Raw genomic sequence first — 17,970 nt, 5'->3', positions numbered from 1 at the left:
GCCAGAGCTTAGCACTGGGTCATCCCGAGTTTGCAGGCTGCGTTGTAGCCTCTGCTTTTGTGCGTGATGAAGGTTCCCACTCGCTGTCTTTATGCTTTGGGTGCAATTTGAGATCTGTTTCCAAAAAGAGCGTCTCATTTCAAAATCCCACCTCTACGTTTGCTTTACTTTGTCCTGTTAACAACAGTAACAAAAATAAAACAAAAAGTTAAAAACAACAAAACACCAAAAAATCCCACCGAAAAACTTTTTCAGGGGACTAAATCATTTGGATTGGACAGAATCATTGATATTTGGACGCTTCTTCAGCCGGAGGAAGAACGGAAGAGACGTGAGTATCCTCCTTGCTGCGTGGGGTGGACGCAGGCACCACAGTGGCGGGGTGGAGGTGGGTGGGCAGATTCTGAGTCAGTTCTCGTTTGCTCTGGAGGAGCCGGTGTGGCTTCTTCTCATCAACGGTGGGATGCCGGAGACCTCCTGTTTCAGAGACACCGATGGCTCTTTCTAGACCCTTTTCTCAGGAGTCTAAGTTTCTCTCTCACGCTGGCCCCTAGGCCGTCTTCCCCACCATCTTTCTGTCTGCCCGGGCGACCTCACACACTGAGACTTCAGCATGGGCCCCATGTGATCCTTTTCTAACATTTCTGTAGCGCTTTCGTTTTTTCATTACTGGGCAATTTCAAATCCCTGAGAAGCAGACAAGGATGTCAAAGGCAGGGCTCTTGACCCTGAGTTTGGAGCTGGAGGGGCTGTGGCACAGGTCACTGCGCTGACTTGCCCAGGCGCCCACGGCAGGTTAGTGATGCCGTCGAGCCTGGACCTGGGTCTCCAGCTCTAAGACCGTTCGTTTATCATGTGGTCAGTTAGGAGTGCACGTCGGCGCAGCCTGTGTCACCTTGACCCCTACGCGTGTTCCCTCTAGGAAACCTCGTCATTAAAGACAGGTTCATTAGAAGGTGGGTGCACAGAGAGGGCTTCAGCGGCTTCAAGCGGTATGTGACTGCGGCCGAGGACAAGGAGCTGGAAGCCAAGATTGCGGTCGTGGAGAAGTACAACATCCGGATTCCAGAGCTGGTGGAAAGGATAGAGAGATGCCACATAGAGGACTTGGACTTCGCAGGTGAGGGACACGGGGGCTCTTCACTTCCCCCTGGGGGCGGGGGCAGCCGGCCTCCAGTGCCTCTTGCCAGCGTGGACATCACGGGTGACCAGGGGCGGCTGTGTCAGCGGAACAAGGCTGCTGTTCTCCTGTGACCCCTTTATTTCTGTTCTACTTCAGCCCGTAGAAGGGGCTCCCGAGTCCCATCTCTGCTACCGGGTGACCCTGGGCAAACCCCCAGCCTCTTCTGGGCCTCTGTCCCCTCGTGCATAGGAAGCAGGCGGTGGGCGGCCGCCGTGAGCTCTGGACTGGGACTCGGCCGTGTTCGCAACACCTGCAACGAATTTCTACTTTCCCCTCGTCTTCTTTTTGTCTCTCCCTTTTTTTTCTGTCTGAGGTTTCCTCTTTCCCCCTTTTTCTGCAGAGCCGCACCCAGGCAAGAAAACGTAATTAGCGTTTTGGGAGTGTGGTGGGAAGTGTAAGCTTTTTTCCTCTTTCCTTTCTTTCCCCGTCACCCCCTCATCTGCCCGTCCGCTGTGTTTCTGTTCCAGAGTACATCTTGGGCACTGTGCACAAGGCCAAAGGCCTGGAGTTTGACACTGTGCATGTCCTGGATGATTTCGTGAAAGTGCCTTGTGCTAGGCACAACCTCGCTCAGCTGCCCCACTTCAGAGTTGGTAAGGAGACCGCTGGCGCCTCACTGCAGGGCTGCCTTGCTTTTTCTTGGACGGTGTGGCTTCTTGGAAGGATCCTTCTAGAACAAGAAAATCCTCCTGCTCCTAAATTTGTTGTTCTTAGACTGTGTATTTAGAAAAACTGAGCCTCCAGGGTCCACCTCCCTCAGGGCTGCTCGGAGGGCAGCTGTGTTTATTGCGTCCTGTTTAACCTGCACCAGCTCTTCAGCTGTGGGTTTTTCCCCACCAGACAGAAGCTCTAAAACATACAGTTTACCTGCTCACCAAGGTGTTTTTTCTTTAATTAATTCTCCTTTTTATTAAAGAGGCCCAAAAATCATCCAAGGGGTTAGTGTAAGCACTCTATCATTTGTCTGCATTTGCATCAGTTTATACTCAAGGCTACCTGTTAAACTCTAAGCATCTAAGTATCAGTGCTGTTGTTTTGGTTTTAAGTCTTAGAATAAAACCATTTGAAGTTTTCCCGCAAACAGACAAACAAAAGCTCTCTGTTAGTCATGGAGTCAAAATTTGGGTGTTCTGTGCCCCTAGTCTGTTAGGGTTTTGTTTGTTTTCGGAGTTGGTGTTTGTAGGAAAATTTCGCTTATAAAGCCAGCAAATCCTGAGGGTTTTTTGGGGCGATGGGGAGTAGTAAACTTTTTTTTTCGGCTGTGTTGGGTCTTCGTTGCTGTACGAGGGCTTTCTCTAGTTGCGGTGAGCGGGGGCTGCTCTTTGTTGTGGTGCCCGGGCTTCTCCTTGCAGTGGCTTCTCTTGTTGTGGAGCACGGGCTCTAGACGCACAGGCTTCAGTAGTTGCAGCACGTGGGCTCAGTAGTTGCGGCACAGGCTCTAGGGCATGTGGGCTTCAGTAGTTGCAGCACGTGGGCTCAGTAGTTGCGGCACGTGGGCCCTAGAGCACGCGGGCTTCAGTAGTTGAGGCATGTGGGCTCAGTAGTTGTGGCGCAGGCTCTAGGATGCATGGACTTCAGTAGTTGTGGCGCATGGGTTCAGTAGTGTGGCTTGTGGGCTCTAGAGCACAGACTCAGTAGTTGTGGTGCACGGGCTTCAGTAGTTGTGGCTTGTGGGCTCTTGAGCTCAGGCTCAGTAGTTGTGGTGCATGGGCTTAGTTGGTCCACGGCATGTGGGATCTTCCCGGACCAGAGATCGAACCAGTGTCCCCTGCATTGGCAGGCAGACTCTTAACCACTGCGCCACCGGGGAAGACCCGAGTAGTAAACATTTAGATGAGAATATAAATTTCTGTAAGCAGGCTTCTGTGTTGATATTTTTTTTCCCTTTGCTTTCTTCAGAGTCGTTTTCTGAGGATGAGTGGAATTTGCTGTATGTAGCAGTAACTCGCGCCAGGAAGCGTCTCATCATGACCAGGTCACTGGAGAACATCTTGACTTTGGCTGGGGTAAGAGGACAGCACGAGTTAATTTAACAACGTCCAGATTTTACTGGGTTTGAATAAGGGATCAGCCAACCTGGGGCCTTCGAGGATTTTGGTTGGGGGTCTGCATCAGAAGAGAGGGGCTTCTCTTTCTTGGGGGCTTGGAGGCCGATTTCCAGTGGGGGAGGGTCCTTCCTAACCACAGAAACAAAATCCTGGGTTCTTTTCTACATTCTTTCCTGAGTCAGTTTTAAAAGTTCTTTTTAAAATACCAACCGTGCCCATGTCTTTGGTAAGTTCTCCCTGCTCAGTTAGCTCTCAGCACTCTTAGGGAAGAACAGCAAGAGTGTTCTCTGTGTCTGCACGTCCTCCTCCCGCTCCCTGGTCCCTTTTGAACTGGTAGACTCCAGACTTGGACAGAATGTGTCCTGCCAGGGAGAGCGAGTGTTCAGGTACCTGTCCTTGTCCCTGGTGAGAAGCAGGAAAGTGTCAGCCCTTCCTCTTTACCCCTCACAGACCAGCCCCCTCCCCCACCCCCTCATTTCCACGTCTTTTCTGCCTTTCAAGGTCTGGAGGATAAGCTGTTCAGTTTTTCAACCCTCTTGGGTTGAAACTAGAACAGAAATTTGTGCTAATGGTTACTACTTCGTCTGTCTTTCCCTGAACCAAAGATTCTTAAGCCTGAAACATAAAACTTACACGTAAAAGGGACTGTAAATATTCTTTCTTTTTTTTTTTCTTTTGGCTGTGCTGCATGGCTTGCAGGATCTTAGTTCCCTGACCAGGGATTGAACCCTGCATTGGAAGTCTTAACCACCGGATCACCAGGGAAGTCCCTATAAATACTCTTTTTTCCTTAGCCGTCTCCAAAACGTGTGAGGTTTCGTACAGTAGGAGGATTTAGTCCAAGTGCCGCAGTGCGTGTTCTCTCAGAGGTGAGAACACCGGGAGCCGCGGAATCTCAGCTTTGCTGCTGATGGCTTGGGACCTGGGCTGGGGGAGATGGAGGGCAGTGGTCCTTTTTAGTAAGTGGTGTCCACAGTCTCAGAGTTGGTAAGTGGTGGTAACACAGAACCCTGATGCTCACAATTGAATATCTGTTGAGTGTCTGATGTGTTCCAAGTGCGTGTCTAGGCCCTGGGGGTGTGATAGTGGGCAGGAGAAATTCCTCCCCTCACAGAGCCTGAGTTCTAGGATGAGAGGTAGACGGTAAACAAGTTAGCAAATAGCATTTCTCTTCACATTCTTGAGGAAGAGTGTGTCAGCGCTTAAAAGGAAGAAATTGCAGATGAATACTCTGTATGACCTGTCGTGGCAGCAAAAGCTTCTTGCGTGAGACTGATGCCCTTGCATTTTTATCGCACTTTTCTCTGAACCCTCTCTGGCATTTGTCTTCCATGCCTCTCTAAGACAGGCCTGTTTGGCCATAGAATGTTTCTGGAATTTGAAGTCAGCTGCATGCTTCCCCAGCAGCTTTGCTTCGCCTGGCTCTTGCTGTGTGTAACAGCTAATGTGTCAGTGCTTAGAACTGTTAAGCCTTTTTCTTTGGCTGCACCCTTGGTGGCACCTGGGTCACCCTGTGGGGTTTCCAGAGAGGACTTAGAGCAGAGTGCTGCCATCTCTTTCTGTCAAGGGCCAGACGGTAAATATCTGAGGCTTTGCAGGCCTGCGGTTTCTGCTGCATCTTCTCAACTCTGCCACCACAGCAAAGAGAGCCGTGGGCCATCTGTTAACAAATGGTGGGCCACGTCCCAATAAAACTTTATTGACAGCAGCAGACGCTGGTCTGGATTTGGCCCCTGGTTGCAGTTTGCTGACTCCTAGTGTAGAGATAAGCACGGCTTTTTTTAACCTCTAAAACCAGTACCCTAGGGAGTGAAGTAGGAGAGTAATTTTTATGTACAAATAATCTGTACCTACTGTGTGAGTTTTTGCATAAACTTTGATCATAAGTAATTTTTTTTAGAACCTGTAGTATGGTTTTCTTGTAGAACCTGTGTTATGGTAGTGGTTAGATCTGTAACAAAAGCAGGTTGTCACATCCGTGACTTTTAATGGAGGTCTTGTAGAGCAGTGATATCATTTCACAACATAAGGAAAATTTTGAGGATTTTAAAGTTGAGAAAATGGTATATCGAATTCCCATGTACAAATCACCTCTGTGTATATTTGGAGTCCACGTCTCTAAAACACCATGGACCTTTCTTTCATAACCACGGTCCCATTTTATATCTTATAAAATTTATGGTGGTTCCATATGGGCTCTACTACCCATTCTGCAGTCATACTTTTATTATTATCTCAGAAATGTATTTTTACAGTTGATTTGTTCAAATTAGGACCCAAATGCATGTTTGGTTATAAGGTCTTTTAAGCTTCTTAATTTAGAGCAGCCCAGGACCCCCTGCGTCGTTTCTGATGCTCCTGTCTTTTTGTGGAAACCGAGTTGGTTGTCCCCCAGAACATCTCCCATTCTGGGTTTGTTCTGCTGTCCCCCGCCCTGGGCTCCCCATCACTAGAAGTCACTGCAGGGGCATGACTGGATTTGGGTCTAACTGTTCTGGCCAGAATCCTCCATGGGGGGGTGGGCAGGGGGCTTTGCTTTGTGTTGCATCCCATCAGGAGGCAGTGATTTCAGATTCTGTCCCTCTTAGTGATGCTCAGACTGTTCACCTTTTTAGTAGACAGAGCTAGGAAATCCGTATTTTTGAAAAGAAAAATCAACAGTTCTGATTATCATCATACTGATAATTCCAATTGCAATTTTTAATTTAAACTTCTTGTTGTTAAACATGACACAAATGTATAAAACACACGGGCGGGTGCAACTAGGGGTGAGGTGGGCGTCCACCCAGGTCAGGAGAGTGGGTCTGCCAGCTGTCCCCGCTGCCTTCCTGGTGGCCTGCCAGCACACCCACCCCACCCCCACCCCTGGGAGTAGCCGCCGCCCCAGCTGTGACCACGAGCACTTTCTCACTCTTCCTCAGAGTTTTTTGCCGAGTGTGCACCGCGGACAGTGAAAACCTTTTCTTCACCTGCTGTCCTTCTGCTCCCGTTTTGTGAGGCTGCCGTGTGTCCGCACTGTCGGAGCCGGTGGCCAATTACATCTATAAACCTCATCACTTGTGGTTCTCCAGCCCAATCAGATTTAACCTTTAAGGATTTTTACTTCTTTTAAACGCTTGAATCTTTTCTCTTACACTGAAAATCTTGGTTCCGAACAGTATTTATTACTTACTTATTTACACTACGCTGTGTATAAAAGTTTTAAAGTAATACCAGTATTACTGTTGGCAGAATACTGTATGGAATTTAAGATTTCCTACCAGCTCTGTTTCCCCACATTCCACTGAGGATGTGCAGTCAGAACAGCATGTTCTGAAGGTGCCTGAGATGAGTCTTTTCCCCTCTGTGTGGTTTGATCACCAGTTTAATTGCAGACAGATATGTTTCTTTGTCTACACTTCCTAAAAGAATTGCTTTCCTGTTTGATTATCTTTTTTGAATGTATAAAACTTACGTTTTCAAAGTGAAAACTTTGTAACAGGTGTATCCCCAAGAAGTCTCATTCCCTCCCTGTCTCCTGCAGACTTTCTCTCCCTCCATTGTTGATAGCTAGTTTTTATTTATTTATTTATTTTTGGCTGCGTTGGGTCTTCGTTGCTGCGCGTGGGCTTTCTCTAGTTGTGGCGAGCAGGGGCTGCTATTCGTTGTGGTGCGCAGGCTTCTCATCGCAGTGGCTTCTCTTGTTGTGGAGCAAGGGCTCTAGGCACGCAGGCTTCAGTGGTTGCAGCACGCGGACTCAGTAGTTGTGGCATGTGGGCCCTAGAGCACGTGGGCTTCAGTAGTTGCGGCAAGCGGGCCCTAGGTCGCAGGCTCAGTAGTTGTGGCACACGGGCTTAGTTGCCCTGCGGCATGTGGGATCTTCCCAGACCAGGGATCGAAGCCGTGTCCCCTGCATTGGCAGGCAGATTCTTAACCACTGTGCCAACAGGGAAGTCCCAATAGCTAGTTTTTAAAAATTAGTTTTTGATTTATCCTTCAGTATTTCTTTTTGCAAATATGTATATATGTATTCTTCTGTTCTCCTTTTTCACAGAAAGTAGCATTCTGTAATATTCTGTACCTCATTTTGTCACTGAGAAGTAGACATGGAAATCACTCTTTATCAGTTTCTTTTTTTTTTTAATACATCTTTATTGGAGTATAATTGCTTCACAATGTTGTGTTAGTTTCTGCTGTATAACAAGGTGAATCAGCTATATGCACACACGTATCCCCATATCCCCTCCCTCTTGCGTCTCCCTCCCACCCTCCCTATTCCACCCCTCTAGGTCATCACAAAGCACCGAGCTGATCTCCATGAGCTGTGCAGCAGCTTCGCACCAGCCATCCATTTTACGTTTGATAGTGTATGTATGTCAGTGCTACTCTCTCACTGCGTCCCAGCCTCCCCTTCCCCCCTGTGTCCTCAAGTCCGTTCTCAACGTCTACATCTTTATTCCTGCCCTACCACTAGGTTAATCAGTACCATTTTTCTAGATTCCATATATATGTGTTAGCATATGGTATTTGTTTTTCTCTTTCTGACTTACTTCACTCTGACAGAGTCTAGATCCATCCACCTCACTACAAATAACTCATTTTCATTCCTTTTTATGGCTGAGTAATATTCCATTGTATATACGTGCCACATCTTCTTTATCCATTCATCTGTCGATGGACATTTAGGTTGTTTATGGAAACAGCCACAGCTATTACAATAGGCAGCCATGTCCTGGCTATTGTAAATAGTGCTGCAATGAACATTGTGGTACATGTTATCTTTTTCAGTTACGGTTTTCTCAGGGTTATATACCCAGTACTGGGATTGCTGGGTCATATGGTAGTTCTGTTTTTAGTTTTTTAAAGAAGCTGCATACTGTTCTCCATAGTGGCTGTGTCAATTTACATTCCCACCAACAGTGCAGGAGGGTTCCCTTTTCTCCACACCTTCTCCAGCATTTATTGTTTCTAGATTTTTTGATGCTGGCTCTTTATCAGTTTCTAAAGCTCTTTCTCCTTTTTACAGCTGAGTAGTATTCACTGTGTCCATTTATCATGATTTATGTAGCTCCTCCCTGATGGATAGTGGGTTCTTTCCAATCTTTTGCTTTTAAAACTAATACCACAATGCATAATCTAATGCACAAGTCATTTTTTGTTTTTGCCAGTGCTTCTTGGGGATACATTCTATAGTCTAAATTTCTGGGTCAAGGGTAAATGGATGTGTCATTTTTCTAGATATTGCCAAATTCATCACATGGATTTTATACCTTAGAGTCCCACAAGTTATGTATTAGAGTCTAATAGGCTTTTTAAAACTAAATGGAAGCTTATCAGTTGGTCACTGCATATATTTTATGGGGAAAATGAATTTTCTCCATGGAAAAAGGAACACGGACTCTAGAGAAATACTTCTCCCTTACTGAAGCCGGGCTGGGAAACATCTGTTGGCCCACAGGGGGACTCTGAGGAAGCCCCAGAAATATTGCCCATTTGCATGACTAGATGTTTCTAAGTCGGAAGGACCTTGCGTGAGGACTTCTGCTTTTTCTTCATCACAGCTGCAATATGAATCAATTTGGGGACATCCTGTTTCAGAAGTGGCTAAGTCTACCCTCAGCTCATGGGGGATCTTGGAGGCTCTGGAGGGGGAGAGGAGGGTAGTCACTGGAGAAGGTGAAAGCAAGTCGTGCCTGGTGAGGATTTAGAACAAAAGGGAGCCCTTGTTTCCTGCTACCTTATCACCTGTAGGGTGACGAGCCATCCTGGTCTCCCCTGTAACCAAGAGTAGGGCAGGCAGACTCCTTTTTCTCTGACCCCCTTAGAAAATCTAGGTAAACACCTTTTGTTTCTTTAAGTTTTAAGGAAGCGAGGGGATCATTACATTATTGAATTATTAAATGACGTTGAGTTATGCTGGTTGCTCAGAGACGCTTCTCAGCCTCAGCATCTTGGATTCTGAACCCAGCGCTCACGGGCCTCTCCTTAGAACAGGGCCTGCACGGAGTCAGCCCTCGGTGCGCGTTTGTGGGATGAGGGGCAGCAGCATCCCCTCCTGTTGTGAGGCTTTGCGGGGCCGACTGTACAGATCCGGGTCAGACTGGGTCCTCCACGTGGGCGTTCTGAGACCTTGGCAAGTTACTCATCGCTCTGTACCTCTGTTTCCTAGTCTGTAATACTGGCAAAACGGCGATCACCGCACCTCAGAGGAGGCGGTTAGAGAAGGGTTGTGATGAGCTGATGAGATAGCTGCATTACGCTCGAATGGGAGCAGCGTCGGGGTCCTCAAAGACAGCTACTTGTCTTTGAGACGCTGACCTCCAGGGGCAGGGGCCGAGGGAGCCCTGGCATTTAGGAGGAGATTAATAAGCAGGACATATAATAGTAAATCATAAAACAGGTAAATCTGATTGCATCGAGATGTAAAGCTTCAGTGTGATAAAGTAATAGCTAACATATAGTTAACCCTTAAAAAAACGTCTTTTGTGATGCAGTTGTTGTTTTGCCAGTTTTACTGATAAGGAAGCTGAGGCACAGAGTAGAGTCACTTGCCCAAAGGTGCACCACCCCAAAGGGGGTAGACTGGGCTGTGAACTGAGGTGAGTCTGCAGGGCCTGTGCCCTTCACTGTGCCGGCTGCTGCTTTGCATGAAGTTAAAAGACCCATCATGGAGTGGAGGGGACGCTTCCCCCATCCGTCCTGCATGTGCTTACTGAGCGCAGCTGTACTCTGGGCACAGAGTCGTGGTCGTGGGCACGAGCCAAGCATAGCTCTGCCCTCCTGGAGCTTATGTGATTGTGGAAAAGAGGACCCACACGGTCATAAAGAACCACACATTCCTGAGACACAGGCAACCTAGTGGGTAAATGAGCAAAGGAAGCCCCAGGGGCCAGGGAATCTGATAAAAAAAATATATTTATGCAACCTCCTTGATGGTCAGGGAAATGCAACCTAAAATTGTCCGATGGGTGAGAATGAAGAAGTCTGTCCTTTCAGATTCTGGCCAGGATGGTGGGGGTGGGCACTGGTTCTCAAAGTGTGGTCAGGGGAACCTTCTGGGAACCTTTCACAATACACACTGTACGTGTACTCCATGCTCTTCTCATAATACTGGGTAGTTACTTGCCCTTTTCCCTCAGTGCTCTCACAAGTGTACAGTGGAGTTTTCCAGAGGCCACATGGCATGTCGTCACCACAGATTGAACCCAGAGGCAGAGATGGGAGCCCAGTTGCCTTCTTTTAAGCCGGACATGAAAGAGATTTGCAAAAATGTATAGCGATGCTACTCTTCTCGTTAAGGTTTTTTTTTTTTTTAAATAAAAACCCTGCAATTATTTGAGCCATTATTTAAGTGTTACAGGCAGTAGAACACAATGCCTAATTGACATATTAGCTGTCCAGTCTGTTTATTTACTTTTATTGAGCTGGTTTGTTTTCATGGTACCCTTTTTTTTTTTTCTTTTTTCTTTTTTCTTTTTTGGCTGCACTGCATGGCGTGTGGGATCTTAGTTCCCCAACCAGGGATTGAACCCACGCCCCCTGCATTGGAAGGCAGAGTGTTAACCACTGGACTGCTAGGGAAGTCCCTTGTTAAGGTTCTTTTTAATACAGTTGTTTTTCATAAAAATATGCAGGTTAAGATATGATAGGTTTATTATGTTGTGTTTTAAATGAATTAATAAACATTTAAAAACGTTTGGGACTTCCCTGGTGATGCAGTGGTTAAGACTCCAGGCTCCCAATGCAGGGGGCCTGGGTTCGATCCCTGGTCAGGGAACTAGATCCCACATGCGTGCTGCAACTAAGAGTTCGCATACCTCAACTAAGGAGCCCATGAGCTGCAACTAAGACCCGGCACAACCAAAAAAAAAAAAGTTTAAATTTCTAATCAGGTAAACATTAGTAGCTATAACTCATGGAAGCAATACTTCTTTGGAGCCTTTAATGTTTATTAGTGTAAAGGAGTCGGGAAACGAAAATGTTTGAAAACTGCTGCTCTGCAGCAGTGTTTTTCCAACTGTAGATTGCAATTTATTAACGATTTAGGAACCTAGTTAGTGGGTTATGATGATCTTTTAAAAAAAAAAGGCAAGTGGAGTAAAGTCTAAAGGAGGAATCAGTCCACAGCATGTGAGGTTACATACTATTTTGTGAAACTGATTTCAGTCTTTTATACATACATGTGTGTGTATGTAGAATTGTAACGCTGAGTGGATTTCTTGGCGTGGATCGGGGTCAGAAAAGGTAGAAAGCCCTGGAGGACCTCTTGCATGTGTGGGTGGGAAATCATATACAAGGATGTTCATTGCTGCGTTGTTGGAAATAATTTGGTAACAACATCAGTCTCCACACAAAGGGACTGTCTTAATAAAATGCGGGAGAGTGAGATGATTGAATCCTGTATAGCACTTAAAAGAAATGTACTAGATGAGAAGCAAACTAACAGTATAACACTTATGTAAATAAATACCTATAAGATGACAACTTATGTTCTTAGAAATATACGTTAAGCGTAAAGCCAGTTTAGAATGGATTGGAAAGGATGCATGCCAGATTCATGATGCTGCTTTCCCCTAGGGAGGGAACGTGATGACAGATGGGCAAAGGGGACTCCAAGAAAATCTCTAATTTTATTTTATTTTATTTTTTTATTTTTTTATTTTTTTTATTTTTTTTTATTAATTAATTAATTATTTATTTATTTATGGCTGTGTTGGGTCTTCATTTCTGTGCGAGGGCTTTCTCTAGTTGCGGCAAGCGGGGGCCACTCTTCATCGCGGTGCGCGGGCCTCTCACTATCGCGGCCTCTTTTGTTGCGGAGCACAGGCTCCAGACGCGCAGGCTCAGTAATTGTGGCTCACGGGCCTAGTTGCTCCGCGGCATGTGGGATCTTCCCAGACCAGGGCTCGAACCCGTGTCCCCTGCATTGGCAGGCAGACTCTCAACCACTGCGCCACCAAGGAAGCCCTCTAATTTTATTTTAGAAAGGATTTCCCACAGTTAAATTGGCGGGAACACTAGTGTTCATATATTTTCTGTTCTTTCCTAAAGCAGGTAGCCAGATCCTGAAAGAGAGAAAAACCACATAAATCAGAACCTTGGACACGGATTTTGCAAAAATTGAATAAATAGCCAGTTGTAATCCAAAAAAACATGAAATCATAATTATTTTGTCAGCAAGTATTTGCAGTCTTACTGGTATGCCAGAACCTTATTAACCTCCTGTGGGGCAGCAGCAGACCAGACCCTGGTCCATGTTCTCATGGCATTTCCCGTCTGGCGTTTGATCTGGGTGCCCACTGTGTGCAGCCGCTAAGCACTTAGCTCTTGGTGTTGTGTGTCTTCCTCACAGCAGCCGGGTGTAGTGGGTGCTGGCTTCTGTGCGTTTTACCGATGGAGAAACTGGGGCTTAGAGAGGTTGAGTGTTTGCCCCCTAGGACAGCCAAAGGCTTGTGAGATGGTAATGGGCAGGACTGATGTGGGCAGGTCTTTTAAGCTCATCTGGGCTGTAAAGAGAATATACAAGTCATTCTTAATGATTCAGGGACAGGTCAGCCTAAGATAAAATCCAGAAATAGTCCTGAAATATCATTATAGCCAGCAGTTTCACATTTGTCCATTAAACCTTTCTTTTTTAAACTGGCCGTTTTAGCAAGAATCCAGCTAGACTGGGTCCAGCCGTGAATGTTCTCTTGGAGACGGTGTTACAGGCAGGAAGAAGGTAGAGAAACGGAGGGAAGATGCAGGGGTCAGTGCTCTTCTCATTCCGGGACTTGTGCAAGGTCTACAGAGTGTTGACAGCCCTCAACTGTTGGGGTGTCCAAGTAGGAAGTGGCAGAGGCATTGCTGTGACTCTTGTCCTCACTCTTTCCTTCCCAGGAGTACTTCTTGCAAGCAGAGCTGACGAGTAATGTTTTGAAGACAGGCGTGGTCCGCTGCTGCGTGGGGCAGTGCAGCAACGCCATCCCCATGGACACCGTGCTCACCATGCGGAAGCTGCCCATCACCTATGTACGTGTCTCGGCCGCGACCTCTGCTCTCCGTAGGATTTAGTTCAGTCGTCTGTGTGCCCATCTGGGTTGTGGGTGAGGGAGGTGAAGGGGAAGCTCATCCGATCCTTCCATGAGGAAGGCCCGGAGGTGTCCGGTGGGCCTCAGTGTCACAGACGTTGGACACAGTGGGGCCAGGCTGGGTGACCACAGTCTGGGAGGTGGGCTTGTGTGGACACTCAGGTGAGGACTGTTTACCTGGGGGCCCAGTTAGGTTTTTCTTGGCTCTTCGTCCCTCGCCTTGATACGTTCTGGGGGATTTGATAGAGCAGAGTCCACCCTGGGCACTTGTGCTGGGGGAGGTACGGCCTCAGGGCCACACGGGCGGGTCTGAAAGCATCAGTCATGATGGCGGCGCTGGTGGTGGTTGGTTCACGCTTCTTGGTGGGAAACGCTTGCCCTTCAGTTGTTCCCCCCGCTCCCTTTTTATCATCCTGCCCTGCAGAGCAACAGGAAGGAAAACAAGGGTGGATACCTGTGCCACTCATGCGCGGAGCAGCGCATCGGGCCGCTGGCCTTCCTGACTGCCTCCCCCGAGCAGGTGCGCGCCATGGACCGCACCGTGGAGAACATTGTGCTGCCCCGGCACGAGGCCCTGCTCTTCCTCGTCTTCTGAGGTGCAGGGAGCTCTCTCCTCCGGCCAGGACGCTGGGTAGACTCCTGCCCCCGCGGACGGCGGCATGGGGGACTCCCTCCCCGAGACCGGACTCACTCACAGAGCATTTTCCGAGGAAGATGAAGCCAACTGGAGCTGGACTTGCCGTGTCTCCACCCCTGGAGGTAGCCAGACCCCACTGCCCCTCCTCCACGCCAGCAGGCCGGGGATGCAGGGGATGGTCTTTTGATAAAAAAAAAAGAAAAAAAAAAGAAAAAGAAAAATTATGTATTTAAACTTTTATTACAAGGTTTCGATTAAACAGGCATTGTAGCACTGGCGTTCCACTGTGTGACAGCCCCTGCCTTCAGCCCTGCTGTTTCTGGACTTTCTCCTTTTCTCCGCTTACCCTTTTCAAAGCTCTGTAACTGTTCACAGTGCACACCAAGCAGAGTAGGAGGCTTATTGTCCAGGGTGACAACTAATGCATCAAAAATGAGATTTTTTCATGCTGTGGGGAATCACACATGTATAAGACACAGGGTGCAACTTTGTCATCACGGGGTTCACAGCCTGAACAGGGAGGCAACATGACATATAACAAGACAAGTACAAAGTGACACTAGCTAGACGCCTTGTGTTCCCACAGGTAGAACGGAAGACCAGAAATACTTGAGAGGGAGGTGGAGTAGGCCAGCCACGTTGGGGAGAGACAGGAGCAGGTGGAGATGGGCAGCTGGTACCTAGTTCACTGCCTGGGGATGCTGGGTGGATGTCGTAATAAAGCTGTTCTTACAGAGACCAGTGGAAAAACCCACGTCGCTTAGCCGTACATGGATCTGGTTTTTTACATTTTTGCCATGCAGCACTTCAGGGATGCAGATGGCAGGTGAGGGCATTGCCCAGAGAGTTCACCAGCTAGTGTCTGAGCCCAGTCAGCGGAGTGGAGAGCAGACTCCTAGCCTCATTGTTGCAGCCGCCCCTAACCTCTCCCACGTCAGGCCTCTAGTGGAGTTTAGCGAGCAGGCCGGTGAGTAAAGCAAGGGTGCTGTTGGATCGGGCTGGGGTGCTTGGAAAGGGTGAGGGACACGTTGACGTCTGCATATGGCAGAGAATTCACAGAACGGGCCCTGAAGACAGAGGCGGGACGGGGTGCTTTCATCTGCTCCGCCGGCATTCCTGGCTTGGCCTCACCTCATTTGGTGCTTTTGGTTAACTCAGAGCAAAACAGCACATGAAAGGAAACGGTTTGGATTTGGAGGTCACAGTGCTCAGAGTCGTTCAAAAGAGGGGTTTGTGGGGGTGGGTGGCAAGAGGGGCCATGAACACGTTTTCTGGAAATCTGCTTTTACCAACCAGAGAGGAAGCAACTTATTTACTGGGGAGAAGTCATGAATTCTCTAGGCCTTCTCAGAGCACCTGATGTGGGGCAGGGCCCTGGTCGTGGGCGTCTGCAGTCAGCCGTGGTCCTGACTCGGAGAGGTGACAGTAAGAAGTGTGATGGGTGTGGGGTGTTGGGAGGCGGGCCGCTTGGGTGTGGGGCAGAGGGCGTCCGGAGATGGGGCCGCACTGCTGCTCTGGGGCGGGAGGGGTGTCTCTCTCAGAGGGGAGGTCGGAGGACCACCAAAGCGGGTGGTGCTGGAGCTGTTTTTAATAACGGGGTGAGTCGTTAGCTATTAAAGAAGAAAAGAATATTCTAGAAAGAAGGAACAACATGAAGGTGTTGGTGGTCACGGCACTACCAGGGCAAAATGTCAGCACTAGTATTTTGGTACGTATTTAAAAAAATAATAGGATGCAGGAATTGATGCTGGTACTTTATTTTTTAAGTGTTAAGAATTTCTAAAAAATCAGTAAAATCAAATGGTGGGTGTGTTTCAAATAGAAAAACAATTTTTAAATACACAGTAAAAATAGAAATGTTATTTATTTTAGTTTCTTATCAGTAATCAGTTTAAGATAGAAATTCCTATATAAACTTACGATTTTGTTAAATATACTTATAAAGTTAATTATATTCTATTTATTTTTATTAAAAATTTTTTATTGAAGTGTAGTTGATTTACAATATTATATTAGTTTCAGGTGTACAACATAGTGATTTAATATTTTTATAGATACACTCCATTTAAAGTTTTTAAAAATGGTTATATTTCCCTGGGCTATACAATATATCTTTGTTGCTTATCTATTTTATACATAGTAGTTTGCATCTCTTAATCCCAAACCCTTATCTATAAGTGTTAAATATCCATTATCACTTTAATATAAGTGATTAGATGGAAAGAGTAAAAGCATTATTCAAAAATGTAAACACTACATGAAAATGAAAATCTTTTAGATCTTTTATAAGGTATAGTCTAAAATATGGGGCTTCCATGATTTCATTTAGTTGTTAATGTATTTTTGTGCACAATTTTCTGTAGAAGTTTGTTTTGTTTTTGTTTTTACACCACGTAAATTGGGAGAAAAAATAATTATAAGCTAGTTGCAAATATTTTTCTTTGGTTCATTAATTTTTAAATAATCCCTCTTATTTGATAACTTAGAGGAGTTCTTTTTTCAGTTGTATAAGAATGTGCAGTCTACTGATAGCAAGTTCTAGTTTTTCTGTTTCAAAGTTAGGATTTCTGATTTGTCTCTATCTTTGACTTTATCATGTATATAGAGGTTCTGATGCAGAGTTACTCATATAAAAACAAATTCTGTTATGTCATAATCCATTTGTTTAGAAGGTATTTGAAATAAAATAAAAATTATTCTTGGAATAGAAGTGTTAAAATATCATAGTGCATTGTAGACTATGCATTAGTTTTTCGTTTCACATAATTATTCTCAAAATGTATTTCAGACTTTAGATTTTTTAAAAACTAGGTGATAGTATTTGACCAACCTGAAATATTGGCATAGAGAAATTTTAAAATGTCACAGAACATCAGCACCTGAAATTGCATTCACTAAAGGTACACCACTGTAGGAAAGCCTTGGGGAAATGAGATGTGTGTGGCTGGAGAATGTATATAGTAGGAGCTGGCTAGTGAGGGCCAGGTAACAAAGGGCCCTGGACACGAAGGAGTTTGGGTGGTACCCTCAAAGATTATGAGTCAATGAGAGATTTTAAGACATCAGATTTTGTTTTCAGGAAGAACATTCCAGTTGTAGTTTGGAGGATGTTTTAAGAAGGTCAGATCAATTAAGAGGCTCAGAGTTGTGATCTCTGCAAGAAGTGACAACTACTGGGCTGGACCAAGACAGGCAAAATGGGTCTGGTGAGGAAGGGATGGACCTAGGTGAGTGGTCCTCAGAGTGTGGCCCCAGGTGAGCAGCGTCAGCATCCCTTGGGAACTTGATAGAAATGCACATTCTGTTCTTCACCCACATCTACTGGATCAGAACCCATGAGACAGGCCCAGCAGCTGGCATTTAACCAGCCCTACAGTGATTCTGTGAGAACTTCTGCTCTCAGGATTAAAAGGTAGAATCAGTAGGACTTAGTGCTTCAGTGGGAGTGGCGAGTCGGTGATAGGAATCCTGATGGGACCCCCGGTCTTCTGGCCTGTTTTCAGGGTGGGTGAGGGTACCCGTCATTGGGACAGAAAACATAGGATGTGGTAGGTTTGTATAAAAACAGTGATGGGTTTGGTTTTGACATGTTGAGTTTGGGTGCTTATGAAAAACCCAGGTAAATTTGTCCTGGAGGCTGTTGGGGAAACAGATGTGTACATCAGCAGACCGGTTTGGGCTGGAAGCAGAGGGTTTAGAGCTGTCATGTGTAAGTGGTGGGTGAGGTAGATCAGTGTAGGGGTCTCTGAACTCACCCCAGCATAGGGTCCAGAAGGAAAAGAGCAGAAGACAACCAGGCTTGGGAGGAAAAACGAAGAGGATTCTGTGAAGGAAGTGAAAGCTAGTTCCAAAAGATAGAACTGCCGCTGAATTCAGGAGAGGAAGGGGTTCAAGCAGGAGAGGGCTTCAGCATCCAGCACTGTCCAGACCGAGGGCAATGAAGGTACAGAGCCAGAGGTGACGATGTTAGTGTGGTAAGTTTCAGTGAGGCCACGAGCCAGACCGTGGGGGCTAAAATGTGGGTGGGGTGCTTCGGGTAACTGGATGGACCAA

The 17,970-nt window shown here is 46.6% G+C and overlaps 1 protein-coding gene across 1 annotated transcript in view; it reads left to right on the top strand.

The window, feature by feature from the left end:
- FBH1 (F-box DNA helicase 1) overlaps positions 1–14,190 on the top strand; it is a 45,493-nt gene extending 31,303 nt beyond the window's left edge. The window contains exons 16-21 of the mRNA XM_061179613.1: positions 256–331; positions 923–1,120; positions 1,651–1,776; positions 3,083–3,189; positions 13,090–13,221; positions 13,705–14,190. Coding sequence (XP_061035596.1) covers positions 256–331; positions 923–1,120; positions 1,651–1,776; positions 3,083–3,189; positions 13,090–13,221; positions 13,705–13,875 — 810 coding nt within the window. The 3' untranslated portion in view covers positions 13,876–14,190. The remainder of the gene's footprint in view (positions 1–255; positions 332–922; positions 1,121–1,650; positions 1,777–3,082; positions 3,190–13,089; positions 13,222–13,704) is intronic.
- The last annotated feature ends 3,780 nt before the right edge of the window (positions 14,191–17,970 follow it).

The sequence above is a fragment of the Eubalaena glacialis genome, chromosome 2 (assembly GCF_028564815.1).
Source record: "Eubalaena glacialis isolate mEubGla1 chromosome 2, mEubGla1.1.hap2.+ XY, whole genome shotgun sequence".
In the NCBI taxonomy this organism is placed as follows: domain Eukaryota; kingdom Metazoa; phylum Chordata; class Mammalia; order Artiodactyla; family Balaenidae; genus Eubalaena; species Eubalaena glacialis.
Note: the sequence above shows the minus strand (reverse complement) of the source record. Positions and strands in the feature narration are given on the sequence as shown.